The 19588-nt window shown below is 44.5% G+C and overlaps 1 protein-coding gene across 3 annotated transcripts in view; it reads right to left on the reverse strand.

Moving 5' to 3' along the window:
- Positions 1–19588, reverse strand: part of RPAP2 (RNA polymerase II associated protein 2) — a 51382-nt gene that overhangs the window by 24046 nt on the left and 7748 nt on the right. For all 3 annotated transcript variants that reach the window (XR_014549637.1, XM_083620665.1, XM_083620666.1), the window contains exons 7-11: positions 17762–17797; positions 14596–15529; positions 13544–13638; positions 13252–13332; positions 5940–6008 (exon numbers count right to left, since the gene is read on the reverse strand). Coding sequence is in view for 2 of the 3 variants with exons in the window: in XM_083620665.1 (XP_083476791.1) it covers positions 5940–6008; positions 13252–13332; positions 13544–13638; positions 14596–15529; positions 17762–17797 (1215 nt within the window). In the remaining variant the exon portion in view is untranslated. The remainder of the gene's footprint in view (positions 1–5939; positions 6009–13251; positions 13333–13543; positions 13639–14595; positions 15530–17761; positions 17798–19588) is intronic.

Genomic DNA, 19588 nt, shown 5'->3' on the forward strand with positions numbered 1-19588 from the left:
GAGGAGTTTCAGGCAACGGTTGCGTTTTACTTTGCACTATGTACAAAGCCCTTGGTATGCAGATCTTTCTGTCTCTGTGTTGCTACGTCTCGTAAAGCAAACCTCTGGAGTCTCTCTCTCCGCATGACACATTCTCCTAAAGTGCGCATTTTTAAGCGATGGCTTTTCCATAGCCATCGCGGCCGTTTTGAGTCCGTTTGACTTACGGAGTCCCAACGATTTGCCACGCTACTCCCAGAACATTTGGAAAGTCTCTAAAGCTTTTAAGGGATGGGGAAGGAAGGGGGGTGGGAAACTGTTGCATGGGCTTTGTAGATGCAACTGACCACAGTTCACTGGAATCAGCCCGATCAGATAAATAAAATGAAAGCGGACGTTTCTGGAGATTATCTTGAAAGCTTTCCATTAGACTGTACCAGGGGTATTCACTAACAACAGCCAAGTGTCCTGGCTGAGGTATAGAGCAACCCATTGCCAATCCTAGCATGCATCTTCTAAATATCTTACTTGTATCTGTTTACCTAATTCAGCTGATATCTAGTAAAGATATTGGGGGTGGGGGTGGGGAGTAGTGGGAGATGTATTTGCCAGAAGTTTTATTTTATTACAATACGAATACATCAATATTTTGATAGAAAGGTAAAAGTGTAATGAATTGTTCCTCCAGCTTTCTGTTGCAGCAGTGAAATATTCAGATTGGAACAAAGAACATGCAGTAGGGAGAATAGTTGATCCTTAGGAATGAAAGCCAAACAAGGCATTCAGACATTGATAAGAAACACATTGGAAAACAAAAATAAACCACTCCTAGCAGGACTTGATTTATAACACAGAACGCAACTACTTTATAATATGATCATGAGACATGCAGAAAGTCTCATACAAAACAATGCTGCTACATAGGAACATGAATCCCTCCCAAAATATAATTATAGACGAGCCCCTTGTATATGTATCTCAAACACGCATCCCAAATCAATGATTTTTTTGCTCGCAGAAACACACCAAGTCAAAAGCGGAGGGTGAGTGTATTTCACACAAGGACTTGGAACAATGTATGACCACCTGTTAGGAATGCAACCTTTTGTGAATATGCATTACAAATCAAAGCATATTCAAACCAAAGCAAATGTTTCAGGTAATTTTTAGGTTTTGTTTCTGGTAACTTCTGTTAAGAAGCCTGACCAACTCTGAACCATAAGGTTCACAGATATTCCATCAAAAGGATGAAGATTGCATTCAAAATTCCAAACCGTGTATTATGGGCTTGGCATCGGCTAATAATAATAACAATTTTATTGTTTATACCCCGCCCATCTGGCTGGGTTTGCCAAGCCACTCTGGCGGCTTCCAGCAAAATATAAAAAATAACAAAATGTCAAGATATTAAAAACTTCCCGATACAGAGCTGCCTTCCAATGTTTTCTAAAGTTGTGTAATTCTTTATCTCCCCGACATCTGATGGGAGGGCGTTCCACAGGGAAGGCACCACTGCTGAGAAGGCCCTCTGCCTGGTTCCCTGTAACCTCACTTCTTGCAGTGAGGGAACTGCCAGAAGGCCCTCAGCACTGGACCTCAGTGTCCGAGCTGAACAATGGGAGTGGAGATGCTCCTTCAGGTATACAAAACAGAGGCCGCTTAGGGCTTTAAAGGTCAGCAACAACACTTTGAATTGTGCTCAGAAACATACTGGGAGCCAATGCAGGTCTCTCAGGACTGGTGTTATATGGTCTTGGCAACCACTCCCAGTCACCAGTCTAGCTGCCGCATTCTGGATTAATTGTAGTTTCCAAGTCATCTTCAAAGGTAGCCCCACGTAGAGTGCATTGCAGTAATCTAAGCGGGAGATAACCAAAGCAAGTACCCCTCTGGCCAAACAGTCCACGGGCAGTTAGGATCTCAGCCTGCATACCAGATGGAGCTGGTAAACAGCTGCCCTGAACACAGAATTGACCTGCGCCTCCATGGACAGCTGTGAGTTCAAAATGACTCCCAGGCTGCGCACTGGTCCTTCAGGGGCTCAGTTACCCCATTCAGGAGCAGGGAGTCTCCCATACCTGCCCGCCCCCCAAAAAAGTACTTCTGTCTTGTTGGGATTCAACCTCCATCTGTTAGCTGCCATCCATCCTCCAACCACATCCAGACACTCACAAAGGATATTCACTGCCTTCACTGGCTCCGATTTAAAGTAGAGGTAGAGCTGGGTATCATCCGCATACTGATGAACACCCAGCCCAAACCCCCTGATGATTTCTCCCAGTGGCTTCACATAGATGTTAAAAAGAATGGGGGAGAGGACGGAGCCCTGAGGCACCCCACAAGTGAGAGCCCAGGGGTCTGAACACTCATCACCCAATACCACTTTCTGAACATGGCCCAGGAGGAAGGAGCGGAACCACTATATAACAGTGCCCCCAGCTCCTCTAGTCAGTCCAGAAGGATGTCATGGTTGATGGTATCAAAGGCTGCTGAAAGATCCAGCAGGACCAGGAAACAGTTTCCAGGTCTGTCCCTAGCCCACCAGAGATCATTGACCTGGTGATCATTGACAAGGCAGTTTCAGTCCCATGATGAGGCCTGAAACCTGACTGGAAGGGATCCAAATGGTCTGCATCCTCCAGGCATGCCTGGAGTTGTTCAGCAACCACCCGCACAATCACCTTGCCCCACAGATGTTTGAGACTGGCTCAGAAAACCCAAGTTTAAACTGGCCGCCTATCTTGATCTGCTGTGTAGACTGTAGCTTATACACGGCCACATAGACAACCTGTTGACTGTTTCATAATCTGTAAAGAGGCCAGTCTGGCTTTAACTTTTTATATCATATTATACACAACTCATCAGTACTCAATGCCAGTTCATGACCAGATTTTTGGAGAGCTGTTTGAAAAGGACTCAAAAAAATTGCAGTTTTGGTACCCAATATAGCAGCCTATGTTTTAAAATTACATTTGCTATCTGCATTGTCTCTCTTAAGGAGTACAAGATGACATACATGGGGATTATTTTGTTTTATATCCCATAACAACTGTGTAAGGTAGGGTAGACTAAGAGTCAGTGACTGGCTCCAGGTAACGTAATGAACATTGTGACTAAGCAGGTATTTAAATCCAGGTCCCCCAAGCTGGAAGTCCAACAGACCACACTATTATTAGAGCATCTGCCTCTTATAGAAGATAGAAGTAGAATACACCTGTTTGGTGACACAGATAGATGGTCCTATTCCTAGGAAGTTTGGTATTAGCGGGTTTTGGGGGGGAGGGCGGTTGACAAACTTAAATCATTTAGGTCTGAAAACATTTACGGCTCATCGCAGAGACACACATATTTACTTGTGAACAAAACAGGCACCCTTTTATTAAATGTAAAGACACCACTTGAAAAATTCATAAGATCTGTTTCACACATTAGGAATTCAACCAGAAAAGTGTAGAGGGGGAAAAAATGACAAAAGATTTGTTCTTACGGTTGATAAAAAATTTATACCAAGGCATTCAAGTAAAGTTACTTTCTGTGTTCTGATTTAATGAATCATTTGAGCAGTATCTGGCCGGGGTGACACTGATGTAAGGCTCATTGAAGCCTGCTCTAATGCCTACTGGTATAGCCTTCCCTGGGACAACAAAAGCAGAACAATGTGTCAGACTGAAGCAAGATCAAAGTAAGTGCAGTTCTGGGGATGCTATGGGGCTGGCCTACAACACATCTGGATCTGTGAATGGCTGGCAAGCACATTGGCTGCCCTATAGACTCCAGTGACCCAGCAAGCCCAAAAGGAGGAGAAGCAGCAGGGCGGTAATAAACAGCCTTCGAAGTAAGATTTTCGCAATCTTGTAATTCAAGCTGAAAGCCGTACAAAGATTGCTCGATGGTTTCAACTCTTAACTAAAAGGTAGACCACGACATTTTTTTAAAAAAGCCACCAGTGATTTCTTTTATATGTTTTTTTTTTAAGACAGAACAACTAGTGCCAGTTTTTAAAACACAGTTTACAAAGTGCCTTCAGATGCTGTGAAACATTTCCCCTCTGCCATTTAATTTTAACGGCAGGATCCGTGTGCTGATATTGTTTCCTGTCCTACTGCTCTCCGTAGGAGGCTTTGCAAGTGATTGCAGTACAGTGGTACCTCGGGATGCGAATGGGATCCGTTCTGGAGCCCCGTTCGCATCCTGAACAGAACATAAGACGCAACGGCGCGTCTGCTGGTCGCGTTTTGCCGCTTCAGCGCATGACGTCATTTTGAGCATCTGCGCATGTGCAAGCGGTGAAACCCGGAAGTAACGCGCTCTGTTACTTCCGGGTTGCCGTGGAGCGCAACCCGAAAGCGCTCAACCTGAAGCACATTCAACCCAAGGCATGACTGTAAATGCAAGAACCTCAAAACAGAATAGTGCGGGCAGTCATCTCGTAGCCGCTAGGACACCGTGCCCAGTTTTCTGGGACCCAGTTGCATGTGCGGGCAGCTGAAGAGGGGCACAAATGTTCTGCGTGCTAATGTTACACTTTGTTAGATTGCATCCCAAGTCTATGCAATTACTTGGATAACAAAGCGAGGGAACTAAACTTGAAACTTAGCCCATTAGGACCCTTAATTCATGCGGTCCCCAGGGCAAGTGTGTCAAAGAAGCTTTGGGGTATCAATGAAATGTCTAAATCAGCAAGGCTGAACTAAAACAAAGAACAGCAGATTTTCACTTAAGAAAGGGCCTAGCTGCAGAATCTGTTTCAAAAGCCAAGCTTTACTCTGGGAATATATAAAAGAAAGGAGAGAGGGAAATAAGAGCATGTGCAGAATGCACTGTCCTCCTCAGACGATCCCCGCCTCAAATCTATGGAGGGGAGGTAAAGCATTCTGGTGAGGTGGATATCGGAGGTCGTTTCAGAAATAACGTGTTGATTAAATGGAAGCAGAGAACGCTTACATAATCCAAATTAAAAGGCCTGCTTAAATCATGTAAGAGAATGCATAATTAAAGAGACACAGACACACAAACAAAATGCTTGGGCAGAATTTGTTGACAATGTATATATCTGACACCAATTATAGCCAGGCAGCCTTGCAAATGGTACGTCAACAGTTTTCGTGTTTCACTGCTTTTGCTTGAGAAAAAGAGAGGACCTTAACATGCATCAGAAATATTTAAACCCGGGTTGGAGAATCTGTGATGCTCCAAATGAATGAATGAATTTGTTGTCACAACCATCATGGTCATTTCAACCACCACTAAAAAGAAATATACATACTGCAGGGCCACAGGGTCCCCACTTCTGATTTCAGCACAATGTGATAATGTGCAGTGCAAGTTACAGAATCATCTTAGCCCTTCTTCCCCACTCACAATTTTTTTTGGAGGGGGTGTATATTAAATGTTTGAGACACAGAATGTGTGCTCCTTCATGGCTACCTTTAGACACTTATGGTCGCAGGGCACATGATGCAACCCCCTTTCCGGATTTAAAGCAGGCCTGATTTAGAGTCAGCACCTGGATGGGAGACCCAGCTAACTGGGAACCCATCACAAACCACCCTGAGAGTGCCATCAGGGAAGAAAGACAGAAGAAAAATGCACCAAATAAATAAAAATAGACAGATATGAGTAGATGGCAAGGTAGCTTGCTAATAGCTGAAAGAACCAAAAACCATTCTCTCCATTTCCAAGCCTAAGAAATTAACTTTCTGCAGACTTTATGGGAAGGAAAGGCAATGCCCTATTTGACTCTCCAAGGTCACCCTCATGCCCTATTTTTCTACTTTCTTGTCCCCACTGCAAGATGCTGGCAAGAGATAGCCAACAAAACTGGCCAGATTAAAGACTATGCGTCTCTTACTTAACCAGCTGACCACTCAGCAACACTGAAGAACCATTAGCACAATTCTTCTGCTGCTAATAAACTTAACAAAAGATTGAGAAGAAATGAATTCAGTTGTAGTACTTACACGGACAAAAGCACAATGGCAATCAGGGTCCATACGGGAGTTTTGTGAATAATATTCGTATTTGTTAACCTGGAAAAAAAAACCACGAGCATTAACAGTTGTATTATTTCAGAAATTGGTAAGAGCGATGTAAAAGCAATAATAAGTCAACTTTTTATGTCTACTTTTTTTAAAAAATGGGCTTGCTCACACTAGCCCACAAAATTATCTATAGGTACAAGGTTCTATACATAATTCATCCAAACCAGGGTTATTTGACGAAAGAGGTTAAATTTCAATGGCAATATAAGAAATGTAAAACTGCTTCCACTTTTCACATTCGATGGCAGCCTTTAAAAATGACAGATGCCTTCTTATTAATTGGGGGTATACTATGCAAAAAGAGACGCGGGTGGTGCTGTGGGTTAAACCACAGAGCCTAGGACTTGCCGATCAGAAGGTTGGCGGTTCGAATCCCCATGACGGGGTGAGCTCCCGTTGCTCGGTCCCTGCTCCTGCCAACCTAGCAGTTCGAAAGCACCTCAAAGTGCAAGTAGATAAATAGGTACCACTCTGGCGGGAAGGTAAACGGCACTTCCGTGCACTGCTCTGGTTTGCCGGAAGTGGCTTAGTCATGCTGGCCACATGACCTGGAAGCTGTACACCGGCTCCCTTGGCCAACAAAGCGAGATGAGCGCCGCAACCCCAGAGTCGGTCATGACTGGACCTAATGGTCAGGGGTCGCTTTACCTTTACTATGAAAAAATGCAAATTATGTTTCCCAACCTTGGGTCTCCAGCTGTTTTTGGACTACAGTTACCATCATCCGTGACCACTGGTCTTGCTAGCTAAGTTTAACCCCACCCCACCCCCCCGCTAAGGAGATTCTTGCATCCTGGTCCTAATCAGATACGAAACAGACCATCTAATGTTAATTAAAGCCGATGCGCAACTGACTAGGAAGGAAGCGCCACTGAACTCCATAGCAGTGTTTGAAATTAGCCAGGCGCCAGGCGCATTTTGCACCTGGCTTTTGACTACTTGTGACCAAGTGAAGATGCCTGGGTACCAGGATGACACCTGACATCTCCACCATCTGGAAGTGCATGCCTAGGGATCACTGGATCTGGACTGTTTTCACATACTAATACTCCATCTTGTCGAATGCTATCAATTCTATTTTACCTGCGCAATCAGAATGAATTTCTGGAACCAAATTGCTCTTCCTGTGCAGCCTGAGCAGGAGCAGTCACCATTAAGAAAGAGAGGTCGGAATAGGCCAATATATAAGTGGAATGTCCCTGGATCAAGCAACTTTTCTTTTTTAAAAATTCTCAAAGCTCTTAGCCTAGTTCTAGATCAATTGCCAAATGTTTAACTGAGAATCAATCACAGCCAGTCCATCCTTTGCCCCAAAATGGCAACTAGCCATTTCATTTTCACAACTGTAACCTTGGTTTAAGGAGCCATTTGGCAGCTAGCTTATATAGCTGTTTCTAATAATAATAATAATAATAATAATAATAATAATAATAATAATAATAATTTTATTATTTATACCCCGCCCATCTGGCTGGGCCTCCCCAGCCACTCTGGGCGGCTTCCATAGAAACCAAAAATACAGTAAAATATCACACGTTAAAAACTTCCCTGAACAGGGCTGCCTTAAGATGTCTTCTGAATGTCAGGTAGTTGTTTATCGCTTTGACATCTGCTGGAAGGGCGTTCCACAGGACGGGCGCCACTACCGAGAAGGCCCTCTGCCTGGTTCCCTGTAGCTTTGCTTCTCGCAATGCGGGAACCGCCAGAAGGCCCTCGGCGCTGGACCTCAGCGTCCGGGCAGAATGATGGGGGTGGAGACGCTCCTTCAGGTATACTGGACCGAGGCCGTTTAGGGCTTTAAAGGTCAGCACCAACACTTTGAATTGTGCTCGGAAACGTACTGGGAGCCAATGTAGGTCTTTCAAGACCGGTGTTATATGGTCTCGGCGGCCCCTCCCAGTCACCAGTCTAGCTGCCGCATTCTGGATTAGTTGTAGTTTCCGGGTCACCTTCAAAGGTAGCCCCACGTAGAGTGCATTGCAGTAGTCCAAGCGGGACTAACACTGCTCTGTAGGATTTGCTTCCAGGAAAACATCTTCGTAAGAGTTTTTTTTTAATTTTAATTTTTTTAAGGGCTTGTGGCAGTATGGAAAAAGCCCCACTCTATGCATAGTGAGGCGTACTTGCAAATAAGAGACGGAACAAAAGGCTGAAGGTCTGGACTCAATGCTGATGACAGTGCTAAACACTTACAAAGAAAGGCCTGACAGAATCATTCTGACAGGCAATTCATATGTAACCTTCCAGCTAATCAGCCCCAATGAGATGCAATGGAAGAGACAGGTCCAAAAATCACTGGGGAGAACTCTGTCAAACAGCAGAGAACGCGGCTTTGTTTCGGTGCCCTACAAGGAGGCACTATTGATCACAGCTCAAGAAGGCATCATTCTCGTACACAAACTGAGAGATGCAGTTATTTGTGTCAATTAACTCTCATTCAATGTCAGTATTGATTGGCAAGGTCTCAACACTAGTTGTTGCCATCAATATGCTCCTTACAGCGGAGACACCAACAATCCGCTCCGCGGAACAAGGCAAGGCAGAGACGGCTGCATGGCTAGACGGGAGGAGAGGCCGGGGTTCCTCAAGCCAGAAGCCGTCAGCTCCAACTCTTGTCCCAGAGCAAGTTTCTCACCTGCACAGCGGTAGCGAAGGAGCCGCTTCAAGAAGGAAGCATGCAACCTACAGGTGTGAAGCCTTAAATAATGAGGAGCAGGGAAAGGGCAGTCGCTTTCAGAGACAAGCTGTGCGTTGACGCCAAGGCCTCAGAAGAGAAAGAAAGCTTTCAGGAAACAGTCAAGAGCATGTCCCATGTAGAAATGGTTCACTAGTTCTACTGGCTAACACTATTTGCCTCGGCGCGGCACAAGTCAATAGGGTGGAAAATAGAATTTCTCATCTTTTAAAAGTTATTAGCCCATATCGCTTTGCTATATGTCAGGCAAAATGCATGTGCCTTTCAAATGCAAACCCTCCGGAAATGAAACACACCACAAACATTTGGTTGGAGGTGGCAAGTTTAACCAAGGCTGGAAGCAATGGTGGTTTCACTTATAATCATAATAATTTTATTATTTGTACTCCGCCCATCTGACTGGGTTGCCCCAGCCACTTTGCTTCCAGCACATATAATAACATAAGAAAACATTAAACATTAAAAACTTCCCTATATAGGGCTGCCTTCAGATGTCTTCTGAAGGTTGTATAGTTAACATCCACACCGTGTAAGGTAAAAGTGCATGTAATAAGCCGAAGACCATTCATTCAGAGGTGAACATGGTTTGAATTCTGCCTTCGACCAAGTAGAACACTAGCAAAACCAGCTGCCAGTTGAAAAGGTCTAAAGCAGAGCCAGGGAACCTACTGGCCTGCAGCTGTTCCTGGACTACAATTCTCCTCTGCCTCGGCCAGCAATGGTCAGGGGTGATGGGGCTTTAAAGTCCTGCAGCATCTAAAGCAGAGCTTTCCAAATTTTTCATGTTGGTGACACACTTTTTTGGACATGCATCATTTCGCGACACAGTAATTCAGTTTTGCATCATTTCGTGACACAGTAATTCAGTTTTACTAGCAAACTGGAGGTTAAACTAACCCTTTCCAGCCCTAGGAAGAGCGTGGGGAGCATTCGTGCGACAGACCTACACACTGCAGCCGGCACACTTAACGTGTCGCGACACAGTTTGGAAAGCCCTGATCTAAAGGGCTACAGGTTCCCCAGCCATGACCTAAAGCTCTACTCCTCTTCTTCCACTCGGAAAATTCCGAGTCCAAAGAATGAGTCTAGAAATATTGAGGACCATTTTTATTATTATCTCACTCGCAAACTTCTTCATTTGGCTTCTTTATTCCGCACCACCACCACCCCCCCGCTCCCTTCTTCGCTCGCCAACAAAATGACCCAGACGGCTCTGGAGATTATTTGACATCTCAGCTTTCGTAACCAAAGCATACAGGCACTGAGGGACTTTGCTTAGGAAGAACTATAACTGTTCCTAAAACGTCTCCAGAGAACTCTTTAGTGTACTTCCCAGCAGTGGAGATTGAATAAAATGGTGCACAGCCAAGGATGAACGGCACGCGCTCCTTTAAAAACCAATGGAGCTGAAAATGGCTGTTGCTCAGTTCACCACACACTCTTTTAACCGTCGTTGGGGGCGGCGGTTGTTTGTTTTTGTAGCTAAATTCCCCTTCATAATGAACCATGCATTTTTAGAGCAGGGCTTCTCTCAGACTCAAACACACAAAAGAAATACCTGTCTTACCACCATTATTCTTTTAATTCTTGCTTTGCTATCACCACACTGCCTTTTAGCCACTTACAAAGCTGTAATTAATGTAATTTCATCGTCAGATGGTTTTAATTTGAGTCACAATTAGTCTTTACAAAGGATTATTGCTGGGCATCATGAATGGTGAACCGGAGGCCCTCTAGTTGTTATTGGACTCAAACCCTCTTCAGCTCCAGCCAACATGACCAATGGTCAGGGGTGATGGGGGTTGTAGTTCAACAATATCTGATAGGCCACAGACTTGGGCTTCCTCCTGACACACAATTTTACCTATCGTCTTTAATTTCTGGAGCTAAATGAATGCAGCATTGCATTATGACCATGGTTTGCAAATCCATTTCCAATCGTGGTTGCAAAGGAGGTAGCCATGGTTAGCAAAAACAAAAAAACAAAAACCCACCAGTGCCGATATAATGCACAATGGTTTGCTTCCAGAATGAAAGAAGGCAGTTAGGAAAGCAAGATAGCATTAAGATTGCATGAGGTCACGGAAGGTGGAATAATATGTCTCTTAAAGTTGATCCTTCCTCTCTCTGCCTCCCTTCGAAGGAAAGGTGACCTTAATTTCCTCGTCAGCGCAAACACCATAATCCATCACAACCCATAGCTAATAAATAACCAAGTGTACAGGTCACCAAAAATACACTGAGCAGAAATACACTCAGCTAATGATCTTCTAAACTTTTTAAAATATTTTAAGACTTAGAATGTTCCATATTATGTCCATTTTGGTTTGCCTCTCCCAAAAATTCACGACACGCAGAGCTAACAATCGTGTGGCCCCAGGGATTCCACTTCTAAGGCCTCCCAAGCGCTCCCTCCCTGCCACACAGCTGTGCAGGGCCTAAGCAGATCCATGACATCAGGGCAGCTAAGCCAATGGTATCAAGAGAGGTGGGGCAGGCAGAGGGGTCATAGGTTGAAGAGGAGACCGTAAAAGTGAAAATGTCAGAAGAAGATGGAAAGAGAAATGCAGAACAGTTGGGGAAGATTCCAGATGTACCTGAACACATGCTCTCTGCATTCTGACAACATGGTACCAGGCTACAGATTACATTCATAACCAGTGAGCTCTAAACAAGCGATTGAACAATTTCATTGCTATCATTTATTTCTCACTCACCTACCATAACATGTTATAGGTGGCTTAAGGTAAAGGGACCCCTGACCATTAGGTCCAGTTGTGGCCGACTCTGGGGTTGCGGCGCTCATCTCGCTTTATTGGCCAAGGGAGCCGGAGTACAGCTTCCAGGTCATGTGGCCAGCATAACTAAGCCGCTTATGGCGAACCAGAGCAGCACACAGAAACGCCGTTTACCTTCCCGCCGGAGCGGTACCTATTTATCTACTTGCACTTTGACATGCTTTTGAACTGCTAGGTTGGCAGGAGAAGGGACCAAACAACGGGAGCTCACCCTGTCACGGGGATTCAAACCGCCGACCTTCTGATCCGCAAGTCCTAGGCTCTGTGGTTTAACCCACAGCGCCACCTGCATCCCTATATGTGGCTTACTACTTAATTAAAAAGGAACAGTTGCATCATTTTTCAAGAATGAAAAATGATGAGGTTGTGTTCTTCCTTTCCCCCGACTCTCTCTCTCTCTCTCTCTCTCTCTCTCTCACACACACACACACACACACACAGAGTCCCTTCCAAACTCAGCATATTTCATAGTGAAGTCTTTATTTTTGTGCTTAAAAGAAATCTCCGAAACGTAAACACCAGAAACTCTGCAATCAGAATATACAAACTGCAACTGCCTTCATGTGCAGCTTTAATCTAATGAATTCAGACAAGATTACTTTTAGGATCACAGTGATATTCTGATGGATGTACATATTTGCTTACTTTAGTTTGCAGAAGGTGGGGTTTTTCATTGCTTTGGTAAGGACAGATTGTGAATATGAAGACCAATATAGAACTCCCACTTCCTGAACCCTTGAAGCAACAACAACAAAGCCAACACAATTTGCTAAACCTTTGAAACCCAGGACTGGAAGCTTGGTTTTAACATGCAAAACAAAAATAAGAAAATTCTGAGTAAAGATATCAGATTATGGGCAAGATGCCAGATTTTACACTACAAATTCTCTATTATTTCAGATGTGCATGCTAGGTAAAATAAGCATGCTTTTGAATACATAGGAGCCGGATTTAGCCTTCAGCCACCCTGCTTTAGGAAACTTGGCCGGACACAATGACCCACAAGTATCATTCCAACTTTAGGACTCTAATTCTTTACCCATGTTCTCACAATAAGGGATAGTAGCTTGCAACTTACTGGTGCCGCTTAAGAATCATAAAGTTGGGACCACAAAGGTCATCTAGCCCAACCCCATGCAATGAAGGAATCTTTTGCTCAATCCCACAACCCTGAGATTAAGGGTCTCATGTTCTACCGACCGAGCTATCTCAGCAGTCAGCTCTGAGAGTCTTTTCTGCTGCTAGGATTTTGTTAGCCAAAAACCTGGAAAACACAAGAAGTGCCAACAGTGGAGGAATGGCAGATGAAGATGATGGATTTTTGGGAGCTAGCCGACCTGACCGGAAGAGTCCGCGACCAGAAGAAGGAGGAGTACCAGGAGGAATGGATGAAATTTAAAGACTATTTAGCTAAATATGTTAAGATAACTTAAATAGAAATACCTGCAAATACCAGATTGGCTTAGGATTTAAATATTTGATGTTATAGAATAATATGTTTAAAGTTAATAAGATAAGAAAGAAAGATGTTAATTGACTAAGTAAATTTTATGAGAAATTAGTTTTGGAAAACTGTTACAATGATATACATTGAAACTCAGCCAGGGGGATTCAAGGAAGTCACCTAACAATGTTAATAATAGTGGAATAATTATAGTTAGGATTTATGTTTGTTTGTCTATAAATTTGGAAAATGAATAAAAAAATTTGGGGGGAAAAGAGAGTCTTTTCTGCTTACCTGAATGTCTTAACGAGATCTTTAAGTTCACTGTAAACATCCCCAAGAGAAATCCGAAGAGGGCCCAAAACAGCAGGCAAACTGGAAAGAAAGCAAAATCAGGCCATTTATTAGCGAATGTACTCCCTTGAGAACACTGGTCATGAATGGTTAATTTAAAAAAACCTCTCTCTAGCTTTGCTGGACTTTAGCCGACGCTCGCAATTTAGTCTCACCCCTTAAGCGATTCTCCCAGTTCAACAAATGGCTCCCTTCTGGGTGTCTGAACAGCAGGTGTGAAAGAGGTACTTACACTTTTCGCAGCTTTTCGAGGACAATCCGTGTCCGAATCTGCTGTTGAGCTTTAGAATCTACAAGCGGGAGGGCAGGGGGCCGCTGATGATCACCCTACAGGGCACAACAAAAGTATTTTTTGGGGGTGGTGACATAAAATATATTTTAAAAACTGCACAGGAGGGCCATAGCTCAGTGGTAGATAATCTGCTTTGCATGCCAAAGGTCCCAGATTCAACCCCCAACTTCCCCAGGTAGGGCTGGGGAAAATCTGTGCCTGAAACCCCAGACAGCCTCTACCAGTCAATGCAGATAATGCAAAGCTAGAAAGACCAACGTTTAACATAGGAAGCTGCCGTATACTGATTCAGAGCAGGGTTTCCCAAACTTGAGTCTCCGGCTGTTTTCGGACTACAATTCCCATCATCCCTGACCACTGGTCTCGCTAGCACCAGACTTCATTGGATATTAGCTACATTTGGCCAAAACTTGTAATAATAATAATAATTTATTATTTATACCCCGCCCATCTGGCTGGGTTTCCCCAGCCACTCTGGGCGGCTTTCAACAAAGTATTAAAATACAGTGGTCTGTTAAACATTAAAAGCTTCCCTAAACATGTAATGTACCATTTTCAGATCCAAAAAGTGAAGCAGGGGGTGGGGTGGAATTTGCACGTGAGAATGAAGGACAGTGTGTGAACAGACGGGAGGCAGGCGTGCACCCAAGGCTGCTCCTAATCTTTTAACTTCATTGTTACATCTGCATTATTATTGTCGTATTTGACAATGAAGCTAACGCACACCTCAATTTTCAAAACCTCAAAACCCAAAAAAGTATCTGCTGGCGAATGTAAACACGCCATCAAATCTAAAGTGTGCCCTAATTTTCACAGCATATTTTGGCCAAACAAAGGTGTGAGTTACATTCGAGTAAATACGGTATTCTTATTATTCGGCTTTGATGCACAGAGTTCTTTCATAAACCAAGGTTTACAAAAAGACTGCTTTTTTTGGAGTGGGGTGTGTGTGCATGTCTGTAACCAGCCTATTTCTCTGGCAAGATACTTACATTGTCATTGCTGTGATGCTGCTCCCCTCTCGACAGGGTTGCCAGATCTTCTTCGCCTAAGGCGAAGTTTCCTCTGTAAAATTCCTGCACCTTTAACTCTAACTGCGAGGTCTCTTCTTTCAGTTTCTCGTAGCTGGGTATAGGTTTCGCTGCTGGACTCGAGGCCTTGAAAGGCAACTGCTGGCTCAAAGGGTTCTGGGCGCCTCTCTCAGAAGTGGCTTTGTTAGGTTCGTTGTCACTCTCCAAGTCATCTTCGTCAAGCTCCTCCTCTGCCTCATGGGCAGCTGCCGGAGAGGGCTGTGGGGCATATGTGGCTGCGGCGTCGCTGCCGTGGAGGAGCTTTGCCGTCTCCTCAGTCTTCCATTCGGTAAAGGTCTGCCTCAGCCCTTCTAGCAAGCTACATTTGGCAGTGAGGGGGTTGGCTGGGCCTTCCCAGCTAGGCTTCGCAGTCTGTTTTGATTTGGCAAGCAACCTTTTAAACAGTTCTGCCCCTTTTGGGCTCACACCCAGGAAAACTACTTGCGAGCCGCTGGAGCTATCTCCAAAGCCTTCAGAGAGCCAGACAGTTTCAGAAGTAGGACTGGATAGAGAAACAGGAGCTCCTTTAATCCGAGAGCTATCCAGAACATTTTCTTTTCCTCGAGTGTCTAATTTGCACCGACTTAACTGCTCTGCGGCATCATCAACGGAGGCGTCTGCATTGGTAGGTTTGGGTTGTGCTCTCCGCATGCACTTCTCTTTGAGAATACCCTTTCTGGGCAATGGATGTACACTCTTTTCTTGCAGAACGGAGGATACGAATTCTTGTTCGGCCTCACTGCTGCTCTCACTGTCTATGCTGGAGTCGCCCTGGGTCGCTGCTGGAAGAGGGTTTTCAATGTCTAAAGTGTTGATTGCTTCGTTGACTAATTTTACTTCCTTCCCAGAGTGGCCACTGTTGGGGGTGGGGAAGCAAACAAATATAAAAACACATTGACAAAACAAAAAAGGATAAAATAAGTGAGAGGAGAATCTGGCAGCTATAAAAAATAAACACATCACAGCAACTTTCAGCAAGGCTGCCCCCGTTCTACGGAACAGCATCCTGTAGAGATATGGAAGGCACCCATTTTCTGCAACTAACTGATTCATTTTTTGTTTGTTTGTTTCAACAGGCTTCACCAGCTGAGTGAAAAGGTTTCTGCTTTAGGTGTTCGTTTTGCATTGATTCTAAACCCATCTTCATGTTTTAAAATTTGTTCTTGTCACTATTTTAGCTGTTTTTATGGTATGTCTTGAGGCAAGCCATAAATCAGGCATAGGCAAACTCGGCCCTCCAGATGTGTTGGGACTACAGTTCCCATCATCCCCGCTGACCACTGGTGCTGTTAGCTAGGGATCATGGGAGTTGTAGTCCCAAAACATCTGGAGGGCCAAGTTTGCCAATGCCTGCCATAAATTAATAACAAACAAACCAACAAGCATGTTTATTAACTAGAGATCCGAAGAGAGAGACGGTCTTCACATTCATGACAAGTGTGTTTTCCTAGGGAGGGAGTTACACCGAGTACCACCACTGAGAAGGCTCTCTTTCTCTCTCTGCCATTATCTATACTACACTTTTCACAGAATCATAAAATTGTAGAGCTGAAAGGGATCCCCTGCAATGCAGGAATCTTCTACCCAATGTGGGGCTCACATCCATGACCCTGAAAAGCACCATTGTACCATTTTTAATAGTCGTGGCTTCCCCCAGAGAATCCTGGGAACTGTAGTTTGTTAAGGGAACGGAGAGTTGTTAGGAGACCCTCTCATAGAGCTGCAAGTCCCAGAGTTCCCTGGAAAGAAAGACGGACAATTAAACCACTGTGGGAATCGTAGCTTTGTGAAGTGTTTCCTAACAACTCTCCAGACTTAACGAACTACAGTTCCCAGGATCCTTTGGAGGAAGCCATGGCTGTTTAAAGTGGTATGTTACTGCTTTAAATGCATCGTGCAGATGGGGCCTCTTTCCCCCTAGTTGCCACCTGCCTCGCTTTTGACGGCAGTGTCACCCAGAGGAGAGCCCTAGATGATTGATGCTTTCTACCAATGGGCAGGCTGATGTGGAGGCAGGCGTTCCCTCTCAAGTACTGTATTGGCCTGAATATAAGCCACACACCCCCCAACTGTGAAAAGTTAAAGTGCGGCTTATATTCAGAATCAAACGGTGCGCGCCCGCCTCCTGGCACTACTGCCCTGAACAGGGGGCTACTGGTGCCGGCTTGGGGAGGTAGTGCCGGGAGGCGCACACAGAGTGCTTTCGAAACCGAGTGCCAGTGTCAGCTTGGGGAGCAGGGCGCCAAGCGCCGGCCAGCTGTCCGCCCCCTCCCCCCCCATTCAGGGAGGTACAGCCAGGAGGCGGGTCGCACGCGTAAATAAGCCTTGAATTTTAAAGGTGTGGCTTATTTGCGGGTGTGGCTTATATTCTGGCCAATAAAGCAATTTTGCGCATGGGGATAAAGTGTACCTAAGCAACTGGACCTTTGAGAAACACCAGTTTCATAAATTTCTGGATTTGTAAAGAAAGGGATTTTTTTTAAAAAAAACAAAAATAGATCCTAACTATTTCTATGACAACAAGCATGACACAGTTCCTCCCTGCCCCCCGCGATATACTACAAGAGCAACTGCTGTGAAATTGCATTCTGCTCTAGATGCAGACGAAGTACGGACCACTAGAAACGAAGCAAAATAAAGCCATTGAAACACGCACACACACAACCCACCACAGATTGCAGATCCGGCCAAAGCTTTCTCTCTCCTTTTAAATGAATACAAAACCAGTGGATCTGCCCATTTGACATTTTACCTGAAGATGTAAACAAGCTTTCGGCACATATAATTGGTCTCATTTCAGTTACAAAGAAAGTCAGATACAAAACACCGATGCTTCGGGCCCGAGAGCAAACACTGTGCTTGTGTCATGTTTCAACAGGTCCGATTGTGCCGCAGCACTAGGGGCAGCTGTAAATCATACAGATCAAACAGACCCTTCGCCATCACAAAAGGGGGAAACAATCAAGGCAAACAGCTCTTTCTGGAGGCCGGCAAGAGCCGTGGCCGTGTGACAGAAGAGAACAGGAAATCAAAGACTTCTTTCAACCAGATTGTGGATACATAAATGAAACCACCACTTCTACCGTACCTTTCCCCATCCTTCAGCAATTCAATGTCTGGTGGCCTTGAAAAACAAAAAACAAAGTGCATTTTAGAAATTAAATTGATTTTGAGCAATGATTCGAGAACTGGGGTTTACAGCTAGAGTAGTCTGGCAATGATTTAAAAGGTTTATCATAGACCTGTAGAGTTGGAAGAGACCCTGAGGATCATCTAAGTCCAACGCACTGCAACGAAGGAATAGGCAGCTGGATCAAACCTGCAGCCTTGGCATTATCAGCACAGTGCTCTAACCAACTGAGCTATCCAGGCTGGTAAACAGCATTAACCCACCTAAGCAGATCCAATAATTTGGGGAGAGGAGAACTTCTGCTAATGGTCAATTCTGACCTGCAAGTTTAGGTGCCTAAAGCCACATGAATAGGAAGCAACGGGATAAGTTTGAAAACCATACAGCACAGTCCTAGGCAGGTTTACTCAGAAGTAAGTCCCGCTGCTTTCACTGGTGCTCACTCCCTAGTTATGCATGTTTAAGATTAAAACTTGAATTTTCAAATAGTTGGGCTAAGAACGGTAACAGATGACGGGGCAGAACAGCACTTATCTGACCCCCAGGCAGGTGGGTCACTGCTGCCACTTGCTGGAAGAAGAGTGGGAGGGGCAAGGGGCCGGTCAGCAAGCTGCAAACTCACTGGCAATGGAACTAATATGGTATTGACCATCACCCCATCCTGCTGTTTGCTACTGGCTCAGAATGTATCAGGAGGAAACAATCCTAGCCAGAAATGTTCTTTGCATCCATTCCAACTGCTCCATTTGGACCTGATGGTGATGGGGCAGCATTATGCTGGAGGCAGTTCCAAAGGCCATGGAAGAACAATGCTGCTCCAGGTGAAATACAAAGTTTTTTGGGGGGAAATCCTTAAAGCATCATAAGAATACCTAAAACTGGTGCTTAGCAGCTCTTTGTGATATGCCAGGAGTTGTCTTCATCTCCATGTTATTTTGTCTTTAGAAAAAGCTTTTTCGGTGCAACTATTCCTGGATCAAGGACTATATGTGTTGGCAATGATTTTTTTGCAATGTGTTTAGCATAATTATTGGGTGGGAGGTGGGCAGGTTTCTAAAGCTGGCATCATTTAAATGGAAAAAAAAACACCTCACAGCAACATAATTTTGGATATTGCACTTATCTCGGAATAACTTCATGCAATTCAAGTGAAGTTTTACTTTTTTGGTCTGAAAGCACAAAAAGAAAATGTTCTTCCAACTTCTAGAATTTAGAAATAATCTATTCAGGACTGATACCTAGTAACAGATTATTGGTTCAGATTTTTTAATCAATATCCACATGTGTTACCTGCAACTGGCCTTTAATAAGGTGGTGGGTTTTTTGCTGTATTTCTTTGGCATTTTGCCTCTGAATAGTGAGATGGTGACACCCAGTGGCAACTTGGTTATTTGCAAGTCACAATTTTTCTCTTTAGCCTAGTCAGATTCCTTTCCTACCTCCTAGGTTGACTAGGTCTACTCTAAGAGTCTATTAGGCAAGTGTCCTGTTTCCAAAGCCTGAATCACAGTCCCCTTTGGTATTGTTGCTAAAATTAGGACAGCTGCTCTAATAAGATTAGGTAAGGTAATCCTGCCTTTAAAAAGACAGATAGATTTGAGGTGGGGCCTGATCAAGCAGAGCTGGAAGGAGCAGACCTAAAGCTCACAACAGGAGGCAGATCCTGTGGGGACACATAGCCTCCTACATTCCAAAGGGTTTCACAAGACCCAACAAACAGCTGATCATTAGGCCTTGGAAGCCTATGTGCATACAGATTTGCACAGGGCATGGCAGGCACCGCTG

The sequence above is a fragment of the Podarcis filfolensis genome (assembly GCF_964270895.1).
Source record: "Podarcis filfolensis genome assembly, chromosome: 6".
In the NCBI taxonomy this organism is placed as follows: domain Eukaryota; kingdom Metazoa; phylum Chordata; class Lepidosauria; order Squamata; family Lacertidae; genus Podarcis; species Podarcis filfolensis.